General features: G+C 46.2%; 1 protein-coding gene across 1 annotated transcript in view; it reads left to right on the top strand.

Moving 5' to 3' along the window:
- The first annotated feature begins 1,908 nt into the window (after positions 1-1,908).
- The window catches only part of LOC111735994, a 52,898-nt gene continuing 40,217 nt past the window's right edge, over positions 1,909-14,589 (top strand). Inside the window, exons 1-2 of the mRNA XM_023527453.1 lie at positions 1,909-2,139; positions 2,650-3,353. Coding sequence (XP_023383221.1) covers positions 1,909-2,139; positions 2,650-3,353 — 935 coding nt within the window. The remainder of the gene's footprint in view (positions 2,140-2,649; positions 3,354-14,589) is intronic.

The following is a 14,589-nucleotide window of genomic DNA, read 5'->3' on the forward strand; positions in this document are numbered from 1 at the left end:
TAGAGGCACCCTGACTTTCTGGCCTGGGTGCGACGTGGAGCAGTTTGTGAGTAGTTCTGGCCTATAGATGATGAACAGGAATGATGCGTGTTTCTTTGGGGCTGGACTGCTGAATTGTGCCACATGTACAGCCCCTCTGCTGACCCACAGGAGACATGTGGTGGAGTGAGACATGAGCCCTGGTTGTTTTAAGCTACTGATGTTAGGAATTGTTTGTTACTGCAGCATGACATCATTTGTCCTGACGGTGCATTGGGAAAACAAAAGGCTTTATTTGAGAGTCAGATTTCCATTTCTCTCTCTTCAAAGTTTGAAATATCAGGATCTTTGTTCACAGTCTTATTGGTCAGCACTGTCTTTTATTTGATCGATATTTATCATGTAGCATGCATAAAATATATAAAAAAGTTTTGTTAGGATAGGAATGGGAAAAAAGCAATGACTCTACTTGTGCTTGGGAAGTTTATAGCATGATGAGGGAGACAAGAAATAGAAGCTTTTTCCTTTCCCCTGATGTGCATAGAACAGTAGACCATTACCACTGACCATAATCACAGACTTTAGAGGTGATCTAATTTAACTTGTCAGCCTGAGAAGACATCACCCCTCCATCTCTGATTTACTTGTACCTGCTGGGGTGCCAGTCACCACGCTGAGCACTAGAGAGAGACAGAGATGAATAAAACTCAGCCTAGTGGGTACAGTGACTCAAGAGGGGTTTGGACTTAGTGCTCAGAGCACAGAGGAAGAAAGAGGCCACTTCAGGTGAGAAATTAGGGCAGGCTTCTTGGAAGAGGTGATAGTTTATATGTTAGAACCTTACCCCTCACTGTATGTTTGTGCTGATTCCTGATTGTGGGAATGCAGAAATGGATGCTGGGCATGGCTCACCGTCCTTCCCCACCACGTGGGCCAATTCAACCCTCTATGACCCAACAGAAATTTGACATATGACCTTTCCCTGGGCCCTAGGACTTCCCAGACTGCCTTACACACGTCCAGACCTTCATATAGGTACAGCATGGTCTCTGCCTTGGAAGGTGAGAGACCATTTGGGTGACCTGGGAGCGAATCTCTTCCCCTCGCTCTGTAAAACCAGGACATTCTAGGCAAAGTGCAAGTGCTCATCTAGCCATGTTCCCTAGCTTGGTTGGGGGCTTGGGTGGGGTATGTGCTGCTCTCATCCCCAATTTCCTGGGGGAGTGGTGTGTGGAATCGCTGGAAAATGACTTTGTACTGGAGCTTGTTCAGCTCAGGTGCCTTAAGTAAGCAACTCATTCACAAGCGAGTACAAATTAATATAGTATAAACTGACTACATAAATATTGTGCTGTAATTGATTATCTTCTGTAATCAAAGTCAAGGCTCCTGACTTTGTTCCTTTCCCTACGTTGCAACTGCTGGAAGAAAACTTTGGGGGAAGGGAACTGAGGCTGTAGAGGTGGTTTTTGCTGTAAGTATCTGTTTCTAAGTTGTGTGTCTCTGATGTGTCGAGAGGAGGATAAGGCTCATTACATTCAGATTCAATAAGTATTTGTCAAATGCCTATTATGGGAGAGACACCGAGAGACACATTACCTTATTTCATTATTAATTAAGTTATAGTAGTAACGATTTGATAATATGGCACAAAAGTCAGTCTTTACAATAATATTTTTCTTGATTTATGTTATTGTTAGAATTTAAATAATGCTTTAACTTTTAAAAACACCGTGTAAATTTCTAAGAAAAACAAAAGGGTATGACAGTGGCTAACTGCTTACAAAAACCACAAGGGCAGAACTACATCTTAGATTCTAGGTAGTAAGTAGATAAGTGGACGGTAGTATCTGAGTCCCTTCAGTTAGTACTGAGCCCGTGATCACACTGTTTGCTCGCATTCACTTTATTGATTGTTAAACAACCTAAATGTATGGAATTAGACATTTTAAATCACGTCACACAATACAAGAAAGCAACGCTGTCTTTCCATTTACCTTCCAATGCCAAGCGGCTTGGTTTTCCCAGCAGTTGTTGGGTTTGGATGAGAGTGACTTCGAGGGAGCATCCTGTCACATCCACCCAGCCAAGACTCCCGTGCAATTCGGGGACTCTGGAGAGGGCCCTACCCTTCGGAAAGCCCTTTGCCCTGTCGACGGAGTAGGTGTCAGAAAATGCATAAATCCCCGGGAAAGCTCGGCTGTCGCCTGACCTCTGCGGGCTGTGCAGTTTCCCTAACCTTGACCTGAAGTCAGCCTCTTTAACCTCTTTCTAAAACGTCGCTCCAGCTGGGCTGTCATTTGAAAGGAAAACGAAACCATCCAGGTCAGAGCTTCGGGAGAGGGCACTCGCTCCTTGGGGGCAATTTCCCAGCCACCCTCTCTATCCAGCGATTTGAAATTATCGCGTGCCACAAGATCCCCTGCACGCTTCCGATGCCCAACCCGCTCCCCTCCGTTTCCCTCTTCGAACGTCCGCACGAGTGGGTGGCAGCACCGAGGCGATTTTATTCGTATTTTTTTCCTCCACGTTTTGTCATGGAAACGCTGACACAACCTCCAGACGGCGGCCGAGCACGGCCGGGACTGAGGGCTTTTGGGACCCTGCGGGAGCGCGGCGCGCACTCAGCACTCCCCGGGAAACAGCTGGACGCGACCAAGTCTCGGGTAGGGGCGGGGGGAGCGCGACGCTCCGCCCCGGCGCTCGGGTCTCTCCCGCCTCCCTGCTCTCCGCAGGCGCCCTCCCCTCGCCGGGGGCTGCGAGTTGCATTTGGTAAAACCCAGCCCCGGAATATATAGATCATTGGAGCGCAATGAAGTAGCCTTTGGAGAGGAGGGAGGGGACCCGTCCCACAGCCACAGCGACCAGCACAGCGGCGGCGGCGGCGGCGGCGGCGGCACCACCATCACCGCTCGCACCCCTGCCGCCCGGCCCGCGAGGAGGCAGCAGCGGCGGCCGGCGGGAGCGGAGGCGGCGGCAGAGAGGCGAGGAGGAGCAGCAGGAGGAGCCGGAGCGCGCAGCCGGCTGGTCCAGGCATCTCCGCACTTCCAGAGCAACTCCGGCGTCTTACACACCCCTGCCCGGGGCTGGAGGGCTCCGAGAGCGGCCGCGAAGCCAGCCCGATCCTCCTCACGAGCCCTGCCTAGTCCTGCCCTACGCCTCCTGGGCTCCGCTCCGCGCCGCGCCGCGGGGTCCCGGCTCCTGCGCCCCGGGCGCGCCTCCCGGATAGCCGGGTTCTCGCAGGCAGGACAAAGCCATGAAGCCGGCGCTACTGGAAGTGATGAGGATGAACAAAATTTGCCGGATGGTGCTGGCCACTTGCTTGGGATCCTTTATCCTGGTCATCTTCTATTTCCAAAGTATGTTGCACCCAGGTAGGGGGCGCGTTAGCGTGGTTTTGTTGAATATTTTCTTCTCTCTCGCGCTCTCGCTCGCTCGCTCCGCCTGGTTTCTGCCTCTTCCACCCTTACCTCTTCTCCCTCGGCCACCTCGGGGCTCCTTGCTGCCCGGGTCTGCCCGGGTCACCGAGTCGGGATGGGGAGGAGGAGGGAAGATGTGCTCTCTGCTCTGCTTCTTCCTGGCACCAGGCTGGAGGATGGGACCGGGAGGGGCGGTAGTTTTTTTTTTTTTTTTTTTCTTTGTGTCTCTTGTCTGTCCGTCTGCGAGGTAACAGGGAGAGGTGGAGGTTGTGGGAAGCTGCTGGGGGCTAGAGGCAGAACGAAACTCCCTCCCCGCTCTAGCCGAAGCCCTTGGGTGAAAGAGGCGCCGTCCTGCTGCGGGTGCGCTGCCCCTTTCTGGGTGAGGGGCTGGGGCCGAAGGATACGCGCCCCGGCGAGGTCCGGAGCCCGGAGCTATGCTCCCACGTGTCCCGGGCTCCGCGCCGCGCCGCGCCGAGCAGGTGTGGGAAGAGGTTGGGTGCCCGGCGTTACCCCTCCACCAGGCTGGGGAAGGGGCCTGGCGCTGGCTGTTTGCCCCCAGGGTCCGGCTCCGCATTGACCTTGCGGCTGGTGCGGTTGGGCCTGCTCCATCCTCTCCCCCACCTCCAGCCCCGACCCCGCGCTGGGCGACTCAGAACTCCTGGGTCACGCCTTGGCCACCGCAGTTTTGGAGGAAACTTCGGCCGGGACCTGCTTTGGGCTGACCGTCAGGTTGCATCCCCCACTTCTGGGTTGCCAGCACCCGGAGTCTCCTGGGCCGTGTGGGAATGAGTCCCCTTCCCCCAGCCCCCGGTGGCTTTAGACACGTTCACATCTGAAGTCCGAACTGGGGGAGAGCCGAGGCTCGTCCTTTCCGAAGGGCGCAAAGGAAAGTTTGGGACCCCGGGAGGGATCGGCGCCCTGGAGCGTCGCAGCCGGCGGTTCGTCGCTCGACTCTGAAGCCCAACAGGTAGAATCTTCCGAGGAGGCTTCGCGGGTAACGCGGTCTCCCCGTCCTGCCTCGGGCGTCCCCTTGCCCCCAGCAGGCCCCGCCTGGGCCACAGTGGCTCCGAAACCCATTTTTTACGCCTCCGAGTTGCCTTTCTCAGTATAGTCACGGCAATAATTTGCTTTTGTAATTGCTAGGAAGAGGGAGCTGGAAAGACGTTTCCTTCCAGGGAAACGAGGTTACTGGTTTTTTTTTTTTTTTTTTTTTTGCCTCCCGCCTTCTTTCAGTGTGTATCTATCTGAACACTTTCGGCCGACGTAGGCCCTTTTCATGTAGCGTGCGTTTGGGTGGATGGCAGAGGAATAAAGCTGTTCTTTCCATCAAATAGGCAGGCTGCCGGCTGCGAGATTCCTTGACAGCGCGAGGACAGAATGGTCCCTCTGCCCCACTCGAGGAGCAGTTATTCAGGCGGCCACGCTGCCAAGGATACAGTCTGACACTACCACTTGTAACCTCGGGACATCCGAGCCCACCTTGTAAAAGATGGCTTTTGTTTGCAGTTGAGTATTTTTAGTTTCAAGTCAGCAAACTACAGCGGTGTTTGTCACCTCACCCAAACCGGTGGTGGTGAAACTTCTAAGGGGATTTAAAAATGGATCTCGCTTGCATTCTGGCAGCCGGGCAGTGGTTCCAGCGGGCAGGACCAGACAGACAGTGGCACCCTGGAGACCAGGCTTGACTCCACCCCAGAGGGTCAGGGGATTGGGTGGTGTGCAGATACATTGGTGCTCAAACAGTTTAAACAAAGGGCTAAATGCTTTGGTGGAGACTCTAGAGATGTGTTTAGGTCATTTAAAGTTTTGCCAGGACGCAACATGCCAGGTAATTCTCTGCAGGAATTCCTGGAACAGAGATACACCTCAGCCTCCAGCAGGAATGCACTTCAACTTCTCTGTACCTGTTAGTTGTCCAGTGAAATACTGATACTACTGCTACTATCCATGGTGTTCATGCATCGCGTGCTTTTTTTTTTTTTCTTTCCAGTGTGAGAATTAGGAAGTAACTTTCTAGCCAGAGATACCAGGAAGAAACTTCCAACTTGTAATTGGCACTTTGCTAAACTTTCCAGCTCCAGTTAGAATATTAAGTTGACTTGAGAGTGGCATTAGCCCTTTTCAGTCTAGTCTTTTGAGACCAGAGTCAGAATCTTTTCTAAGGCTGTCCTAATAAGGATCCTCTGTCCTTGACCCTCTTCTCTCAGCCTTTGCTTCCTCTCCTGGTCCCATTTCCTCCCAAGAAAAGGCATTTGTTTATTATGCACATCTATTTGAGTGTGCTCTCCTGATATTTTTTCCTGATATTTGTCTATAGCAAATGCTACTTTCAGTACATTCCATTGAATGTAGAACTGCAAATAGTTTAATTGAAAGGGCTTCCTTATTTTGAATTATTTATAATGCCACAAAAATTCCCTATCGATGGTTTATTATAATATGGGACATAAAATATGCTTTGAAATCCATATTAATTATTTTCTTTTTTCTCTCATTTTTAAAAACTGCATTGTCGATGGTGGCTGATGCTAAATCTTGTTCCCGTTGCTTCGAATTTCTTTTAAAAGTTAGCCAATCTTTGCTTCTCCATAGGATTTAGGGTAATGATAGCTGATCCTTTAGCCTGGCTCTCCAGTTCACCCTGGGAGAGGCAGAAGGGACCACAGCATGGCACAGATTGTGTTGCTAAAAATTTGGAGCCCTCTGGCAGGAGTTCCAAATACCTAGAACTGAGATAGAAAAGAAATACTGCAAAAGAAATGAATTCCCGGCTTCATTGGTGGCTAGAAAATACCTGGAGTGTGTGAGGTGGGAGAGGAAGAATAAAAAGAGACAGCTGGGGACGGGAGGTGAGGGGGCGGGGGAAGCTGTCTTTTCCTCTGATTCCAATCTGGGGACCATTGTCTTTTGTACTTTCTAATGCATTGTACACTTGAGTAATTGATCTTTAATTTGCTTGGACGGTTCAGCAGAAGTGGGCTTTGTGAGTCAGTGAGGCAGTTTCTTTAGATCTTTGACACTCTGAGTTAATAGTATTTGTTAAGAATATATTTTAGGGCAGGGCCCAGGTTTTAGGTGCCATTCAAATCCCGTTATGTTGCACAGTGCCTGGCACATAGTAGGTTCTCAATAAAATATTCGCCGGATGAATGCATAAAGTGTCTAAACTCTAGAAGACTAGCTTCTCTGGTTTTCAGGAAGGCTGTGTCAGGCCTTGCCACACATGCCTGATCAGTAAGTCTGGCTCTGTCTGCTGGGGACACTTCTCTGCCTTCCTGATCTCTGAGATCCCTTGAGACATGGTTTGGTCCAAGCTCATAATGCACTAGACTGGAGTATTCCTTATGACCTCGATTGTGCTGCCCCAAGGTGTGAGGCAGCCTGGGCACTACTCAGCATCCTGGGTACCTGGGAAGCCTCGCCTTGTTTTAGCCCACTAATCTGAAGAAACCCATCCGAAGGACGGACCCTCCTGTGGCACGAACTGCTCTTGAAGTCGGTAAGGATGTAACCATATGCCTGTGGTTTCTGCACGCGCTTGAGTCTCTCAGTGAATGCATCCTGTAAAGGTGCTTTGGTCCATTAAGGTGTCTGCATACCGACCCCACATGGCGGGGGCTTTGACGCAGCCTTGTCCTGAAAGGCAGAGCCAAGAGGTCCCCAGGCTGCATTTGTGCCCCCAGTGTGTGAAGACCACTCCTCTTAACCTTCCTTTTGTGTTACTCTGTAGGATTGTTAGGGTTGTGGTTTTGTTTGAAAGCTCCTGTTCATAGAAGAGAAGCCTGAGGAGGAGAAAGCCTTTTTCTCTCATTTTCTTCCTCTCATTTCATTTTTTTTTTTTTTTTTTCCAGTTTGCAATATGTTTACTTTCACTGTGGCCTGGGATTTCTTTACTTTGGTTGAATGTATTGAAAGATTATACCCTTTATTTAAAGACTTCTTGGGTCAACCCTTTGAAGTTTTACTTGATTAGATTGAATGTAAAAGGCTTTTGTGTTATAATTTTAATCTAATTATAAACATAGTATGTGCTCATTTTAGAAAATTTGGGAAGTACAGAAGAGAAATAATCATTTCTTATTCTACCACCCTGAAGCAACTGGTACTTTTTTCTATTATATAAAAATAGTTGAGATCACATCATGCATTTCGCATCCTGTTTGATAATATGTATTTTACAAAAATATATTATTATGGTGACTAGTTATTAAGCTTAAAGACAGAAAATTTAACCACAACATTTTCAATTTATAGACTTGCTCATACCTCCACCCCTCACCTTTTCAAGATGTTAGTCCCATCGTGCTTTTTTTTTTGCTACACATTTAAGTTTAAATTAAAAAATCTTTTTGCTTATATGTGAAATGAGTTTGGCGTCATACCAGTTCACAGGAGCTGTTTTTATGTTAGCTACCTGAAATTTCCTTTGAAAAGATGTCAGGAGGGTCTCAATATCAGACGGTTATGAATCTTGAAAACAGCATTAAGTAACTGATGAATAAGCCATTTCCAGTATGGGGTATCCCCTTGGTGGTTTAAGCGTTTGGGCCTCAATGGAGCATTTTCACTGCTGCGTTCAGATGAGAGAGATACACTCAGGCAATTTCCTGTGGCAGCCGTAGCCACTGTTGAGGAGTCCTCATTTCATAGCTTTCTGTAAAATAAAAAAAAAAAGTGGTGATCTGGCACCAGAGAAAGAGTTGTTGGGGAATTTCTGTGGGGCATGGGGTGAGGGAATCCATCCTCCAGCAGAGCTGGTTTCTGTTTATAAGAATCTGGTTGAAAAGTCATTTTTCTCAGGGTCAGCTCTCTTAGCGCAGCCATTTAAAAACAGGCAAAGGTTTACAAGTGCAGGCACTACCCTTTCCCTTCTTAAATCCAGAAGGACAAACCTCTTAATCTGGGGAGGGTAAGTGAAAAAGGCTCTCTTGAAAGTCATCGCTGGCTGGCTGCTTATAAATTCAGATTCTGAGAAAACCTGGAAGTTGTCTTGCTTACTCATTTTCTCTTTTTAGTTTTTCTTCTCTTGAATTTTGAGACCCCATCTTTATCACAAATAAAGGGGGGAGCAGTTCTTCCCCCTTATGAGATCATTGAATAATCTGATCTGTCCAGCAAAAATTCCTGGAATTTGTAATTTGATACATCTTAAGGCAAATGTGATTAATCAAAACTTAAGGGCAGAGTCGCTCTTTCTTTCTCTGTCTCTGTCTCTTTGGTTCTGTGCCTGATATTGGTCTAGGCCTTGAGGATACAACATATACATTTCTGCCCTCACGGAACTTACATTTTAGTGGGGTAGCCAGACTAAGCAAATGCAGAAGTAAAATATATGGTGTGTCAGATGATGTGAAGAGAGAAAACAAAGCAGGGAAGATGGATAGAGGGATTTGAGAGGCAGGGGTTGCGATTTAATAGAGGTAATTAGAGAATCTCATTGACAAGGTGACATTGGACAGCAGACACCTGCAGGAAGTGAAGGAGTGAGTGGCCATGTATCTGTCCTAGGCAGAATGTTCCAGACAGAGAGCTGCACCAGTCCCATCCCTGAGGTGGCAACTTGCAAGGCTAGCAGCTCTGAGTGTCTGGAGCTGAGGGAGGGAGCAGACAGATTATGAGCTGGAAATTGTGTGGGCCTTGGCCTTGATCTTGACTGGTGATGGCATGGGAAACCCTGGAGGCATTTGAGCAGGGGACTCTGTGGAGGGGGCATGGGACAGGGGTAGAAGTGACAGAGCCACTTACTTGCTTGCACTTCTTTGTTTAGTGTACTTTGGTAAAGGGGTCACTATGTAAATCCTGTTTCCCCTGTGCCAGCCCCTCCAGAACTAGACCACCCCTATTCTCCAGGTTTATCCCTACAAATCCAGAGAAAGAGATTTGAGAAAAGTTTTAACTGAGCTTGTGTTGGGAAATTCTTAAACAAAATACTCAGGGTGCAATCCCTGGCATTCATGAATAAAAACAACTGCGCATAGTCCTGACTTAATGTAGACACTCAGGAAAAATATAGAGATTGAATGCATTGATGATTTGGGAGTGGAAGACCTGGTGTGGGGTCTCCCCACTTCCTAACTCCAGGAATTATTGTATTTTATTGATTCTAAGACTCATTTTTTTTTTTTTACACTCTCGTGCTTATGAAATTTGACTGTGTCGTATGATGGCATCTTAGTACTGTGCTGTCTTTTGATAGACAGCCTTTTTCCTTCTTAGTGGCACATAAAGTAGCACCTGTGTAAATTGCGAAAGCACTTTTTGTCCATAATCATGGTGAGGCGATGAAAAAGGCACTCTTGCAGGCTCCAGCTGAGGGCCTGGAAGTACGGGGTTAGCCATGATTACCTGCTTCCTAAAGCCTTGGCCAGCATGCAGGCCATTAAGTCTTTTCTGCTCTGCCTGGGAAATTTGCACCTATTTTTGGAGCCTTAAGGCTTGCAGTTAATATATTTCTTCGATTAGCTGATGAGGTAGGTTGGTAAGAGTTAGAATGGGAAGGGTGGGGAAGTAAGTTATTTAACTTGGGGCTTGACCCTGGAAGTTCAAATAGAAATAGAGAAATTTCTAGGAGAAAGTATCACCAGTGTGGATTTTGGTTTCTTTCTAGGCTACTGAGCTCTCATTGCCCTTAGCATTTCTCTTCAGTAGCCCTTTTAGAAATGTACTGTGGTTGTTTGTTTATTTGTACTTCTTCCTCTTTTGATTCAGCAGGGGATCCATTCCACCTCTAAGCTTGGCCCAGAGGTGTTTAGGAAACATTTAAAGAGTAAATACAGCCTGTTCTGCTTAGCCCTTAAGGATGTGTTCTGAGAAATGTGTCTTTAGGTGATTTTGTCCGTTTGTGAACATCATAGAATACACTTATACAAATCTGGATGGTACAGCTTGTTGCTTCTAGGCTACAAACCTGTAAGCATGTTACTGTACTGAATACTGTAGGCAGTTGTAACACAGTGGTATTTGTGTGTCTAAACATATCTAAACATAGAAAAGGCACAGTAAAAATACAATATACAAGATAAAAATGGTCCACCTCTTTAGGGTACTTACCATGAGTGGAGCCTGCAGGACCGGAAGTTGCTCTGGGTGAGTCAGTGAGTGAGTGGTGAGTGCATGCAAAGGCCTAGGACATCACTATATACCGCTTTAGACTTTTTAAACACCATACGCTTAGGCTACATTAAATTTATAAGACCACATGAGATTAAATCAAGCACAAGAGAAAATGATGCAATCAAGAGACCCAGTAAACATCATAACAGGGCACACTGTTTTACAGCAAACACTTTATGAGTAGAAAGAGTATACTCTAAAATAATGATAAAAGGTATATATAGTATAGTAAATACACAAACCAGTAGCATAGTCATTTATTACCTTTGTCAAGTATTATGTACTGCACAGAATTGCACGTGGATACTTTAATAAGACTGGCAGCACAGTAGGTTTGTGTGCACCAGCATCACCACAAACGCATGTATAATGCATCAAACTACAGTGTTAAAATGACTATCAGGTCACTAGGGGATAGGAATTTTTCAGCTCCTTTATAATCTTATGAGACCACCATCCCATATGGGGTCCGTCATTGACTAAAACATCCTTACGCAGTGCATGACTGTAAGTGATTGTCAGAGACACCTCTTCCGCTCACCAATATGCACAGAGCCCAGGGTATGAGCCAGGTTGGCCTCTCGTGTTCAAACAGCTTCTTGTGTGGTTTATTCCATTTGTCCCCCAAACCTCTTTGCTTCTGGTCTGCTAGGATGCAGTCAGGGTTCAGAGCAGACACTGGAAAGCAGCCTAGGTATTTAAAGCAGAAAGGTATTTAATGGAGGGCATCTGGTGCTTATAAAATTGGAGGGTTAGGGCTCTCGGCTGGGCCTTCAGGAGTGAGTCCCAGTTAATAGTAGTATATGCAATCATTTAGAAACAGATATATTTTTGCATGGGTGCTCAAAACTGACCCGCCAGGGGTTCTGCTACCTCTGAGACCATCCTTGAACTCCTGAGTCCAAGAACAAACTGATGACGCAGCACCGTGGATCAGAAATCCTGATTCCAGAACTGGATGCTTCCCCACTGCAGCTGCCACTCAGTATCCAGGAAGCTGGAGAGCGGACCCCGTAATGCTTTACACAAAAACCCTTATGTCCCCATCGCCACTTTCGCCAGCAGCAAACAACCCAGAAGGCAGGAAGATGGCCTCTCGCTCATGTCTGCTTCCTAAATCTTGAGTGAGTGCTTCTGTTTGGGGGAACCATATTCATATCCAAAACCCCAGCTTCAAGGAAACTAGGGAAATACAGCTTTTAAATCACTAGCCTCTGCAGTATAGAAAGGCCTTCTAGAAAAGGGGTGGATTTGATGACGAGCAAACATCCACAATACTTACCCCACCCACTGAACTGTCATCACCAACATATTTTGTTTATAGATAATTTATACATATTACTACCGTTAGCTAAATATCTAGGATTAAGGATATTTCTACTTTCTACCACTAAGTGACTGTAAAGCCGCATGTTCATTTTTGTCTGGACAACTCTGTTAGCTGACTCCTTGTCAACTCTGATTCTGTCATCCTTTTCTACCTTGTGATGTGGCTTATGAAGCTTCAGAGAGAGAGAGGAATACCGTTTTCTTTTGTGCGTGCATTGTGAGTATTATCTCCAAGCTGTGGTACGAGGATCTCTCTAAGCTTCTATTCTGTTTTGTTAGGAAGAGTTTACATGAAAGTAGATAATATAACCTGTAAATCTATTTATGATTCGATTATAAATGGTGATCCCTTGAAATATGCTCAGAGTAGTGGGATTGTGGAGGTGGCTACTATAGTCCCTTTACTGTGGCTTGCCATCACCTTTAGGATACCTAGTTTCCAAGTGGCATGTAACTCGATATGACAGGTTAGATGGGGTTGTTTGTATGAATTCATATTTAACATTAATTTATATTTTTAACATTAGCTCAACTTCTTTTTTTAGGTTGAATAAAAATGGAAGGCCTGATGTGTCCTTCCTAGGCCCCCTTGTGGTGGAGTGCCCACGAGACTTTGGGACCCCACGTCTTGTCATGGATGTAACTGGTGACTGACTGTCAGACCTGCCATGGTTACTTTGGTAAAAGTGCAGTATTAACCAGGTGCTAGTTCTAGCACTGGAGAGTCAGAGTTTGGCTTTAGGTAAATAGCATGGGTAGGTATTTCCAATATCACTGGAGTTCAGTTCTAACTCAGGCAGATGTGGATAGAGATAAGGAAACCAGGGAATAATGTAAGTGTTTAAGCCGGTATCACTCTCTGGCTTGAGTGATTATCTTAAAAGCTTTGGGAAAAAACCCTACAAAGGCAACTCAAGTGAAATGGGCTGGTGACTGGGTTTCTGTTAGCAGCTGTTAACTTCAAAGTTTCCCAGAAGAGGGACAACCTAAAGGCCTCTCTCAGGTAGTGTGGCAATGTAACACTTTATGTTTCTTAATGGTCGACATAGTTTACCTTTAATATCATTATATGTGGTCATTCGCCATAGTGAAGAGAGCACAGAATTTGCAGTCCAGAGGTCAGCTTTCAGACCTTGGCTGTCTGCTATATCCATTCGACCTCGTTCAAGATATTTCTGTTGAATGTTTTTTACGAGTTAGGCTCTGTTCTGGGTGTTAAAGACAGCAGAGACCAAAACAGACAAAAATCTGTGTCCTCGTGGTACATTCGACTGGAGGAGACACAATAAACAAACGCATGTTTAAAATATAGAGTATGTTTGAAAGTGACAAGTGCTACAGAGAAAAAATAAAGCAAAGAAGGATGTGAAATGCAAGCAGTGAGAGGGTTGCAATTTTAAATAGGGTGGATAGAGAGGGCTCCCTGAGAAGATGGCTTTAAAGGTCCAAGCAGATGAGGATGTACAGGAGATGAACGGATGAAATAATACAGGTATTTATTGGGAATTTTTCATTGAAAGTTGATGTGGGTCAGGTGTTTAATATATATTATTCCTCACAAGAATCTTGTAAGGGTCACAAGTTGACGTGGGTCAGGTGTTAAATAGATATTATCCCTCACAAGAATCTTGTAAGGGTTATTATTACCAGTTTACATGGTTGGTGGGGGAGAGCTGGGGGTGGCAGTGGGAACTGAGGCATAGATAATGTCACTTGTCTAAGGTCACATGGGAGAGGAATTGCTAGAACTAGAATGAAACCATAGCTGTCTGACTTAAGACTTGTTGCTCTGGATGTCTAGTAGGGGCTCTCAACTGAGAGTTCTCCCCGCCCCTCCCCACCCCCACCACAGATAAACGTATTTAGAAAGGTGTAGGGATGCTCTTGGTTGTTTTAAGGATTGATGACATCAATTTAGTGGGCAGAACCAAGGATGCTAGATATTCTGCAAAGGATAAGATCTTTCTGCCCAGCAAAGAGCCATCCTGCCCAGCTGCCAATAATGCTTCTCCTTGAGAAATAGCTCAAGACTCTCCACGCGTAAGCAGCATCTGCCATAGTACCTAGTTATACTCCGTGACTTGGTCAAATGCCCGGCACATTCTAGGGGCTTAAAAATTGACCGAATAAGTGACGGAGTGAAAGTCACAGACTCAGAAATTTGGTTCCCTCACATGACAAGCGAAGGTAGTAATATTACTTCTCTGATGTGGTGGCGAGGACTAATCGAGAAACTAGATGTGAAAATGCATTGGAAATGGTTGCAGAAACAGTACACACATATCGTTATTATGATAAATACAATTGTGGTCTCTCATTCTAAGATTTTAATCTTCATGTTTACAAAGTGCTGTTGTATTTTATTCTGCTTGAAACCTGAGCAAATGTTTATCAGTTTCTTACGTGTGCCCCATTATGTGAGAGTCTGGCTTCTAGACTCCTATGAACATCTTCCTTCCGTGCCCAACCGTCTGCCTGTGGTGCTGGCACACTTCCTGGCCAAGGCCAAAACTGAGTGTTTTGCCAACGCAGAGTTTACTTGGTGAAAAACCAGCCTTGTGGTTTCATGCTGAATGCAAGGGCCATTGCCCCGCCCCCCCTCCCCCAGTTATACACGTAATTACCCTTACCCCTCAGTCCCCATTAGCTTTAAAAAGTGACGCTTGAATAACAAAACAACATGGGGCACCTGTCAGTGCCGTTTCTGAGGCTGAACTCTAAGAGGACGAAAAGGTGGTTCAGCAAAATA

This window comes from Pteropus vampyrus, unplaced genomic scaffold (genome assembly GCF_000151845.1).
Source record: "Pteropus vampyrus isolate Shadow unplaced genomic scaffold, Pvam_2.0 Scaffold16, whole genome shotgun sequence".
In the NCBI taxonomy this organism is placed as follows: Eukaryota; Metazoa; Chordata; class Mammalia; order Chiroptera; family Pteropodidae; genus Pteropus; species Pteropus vampyrus.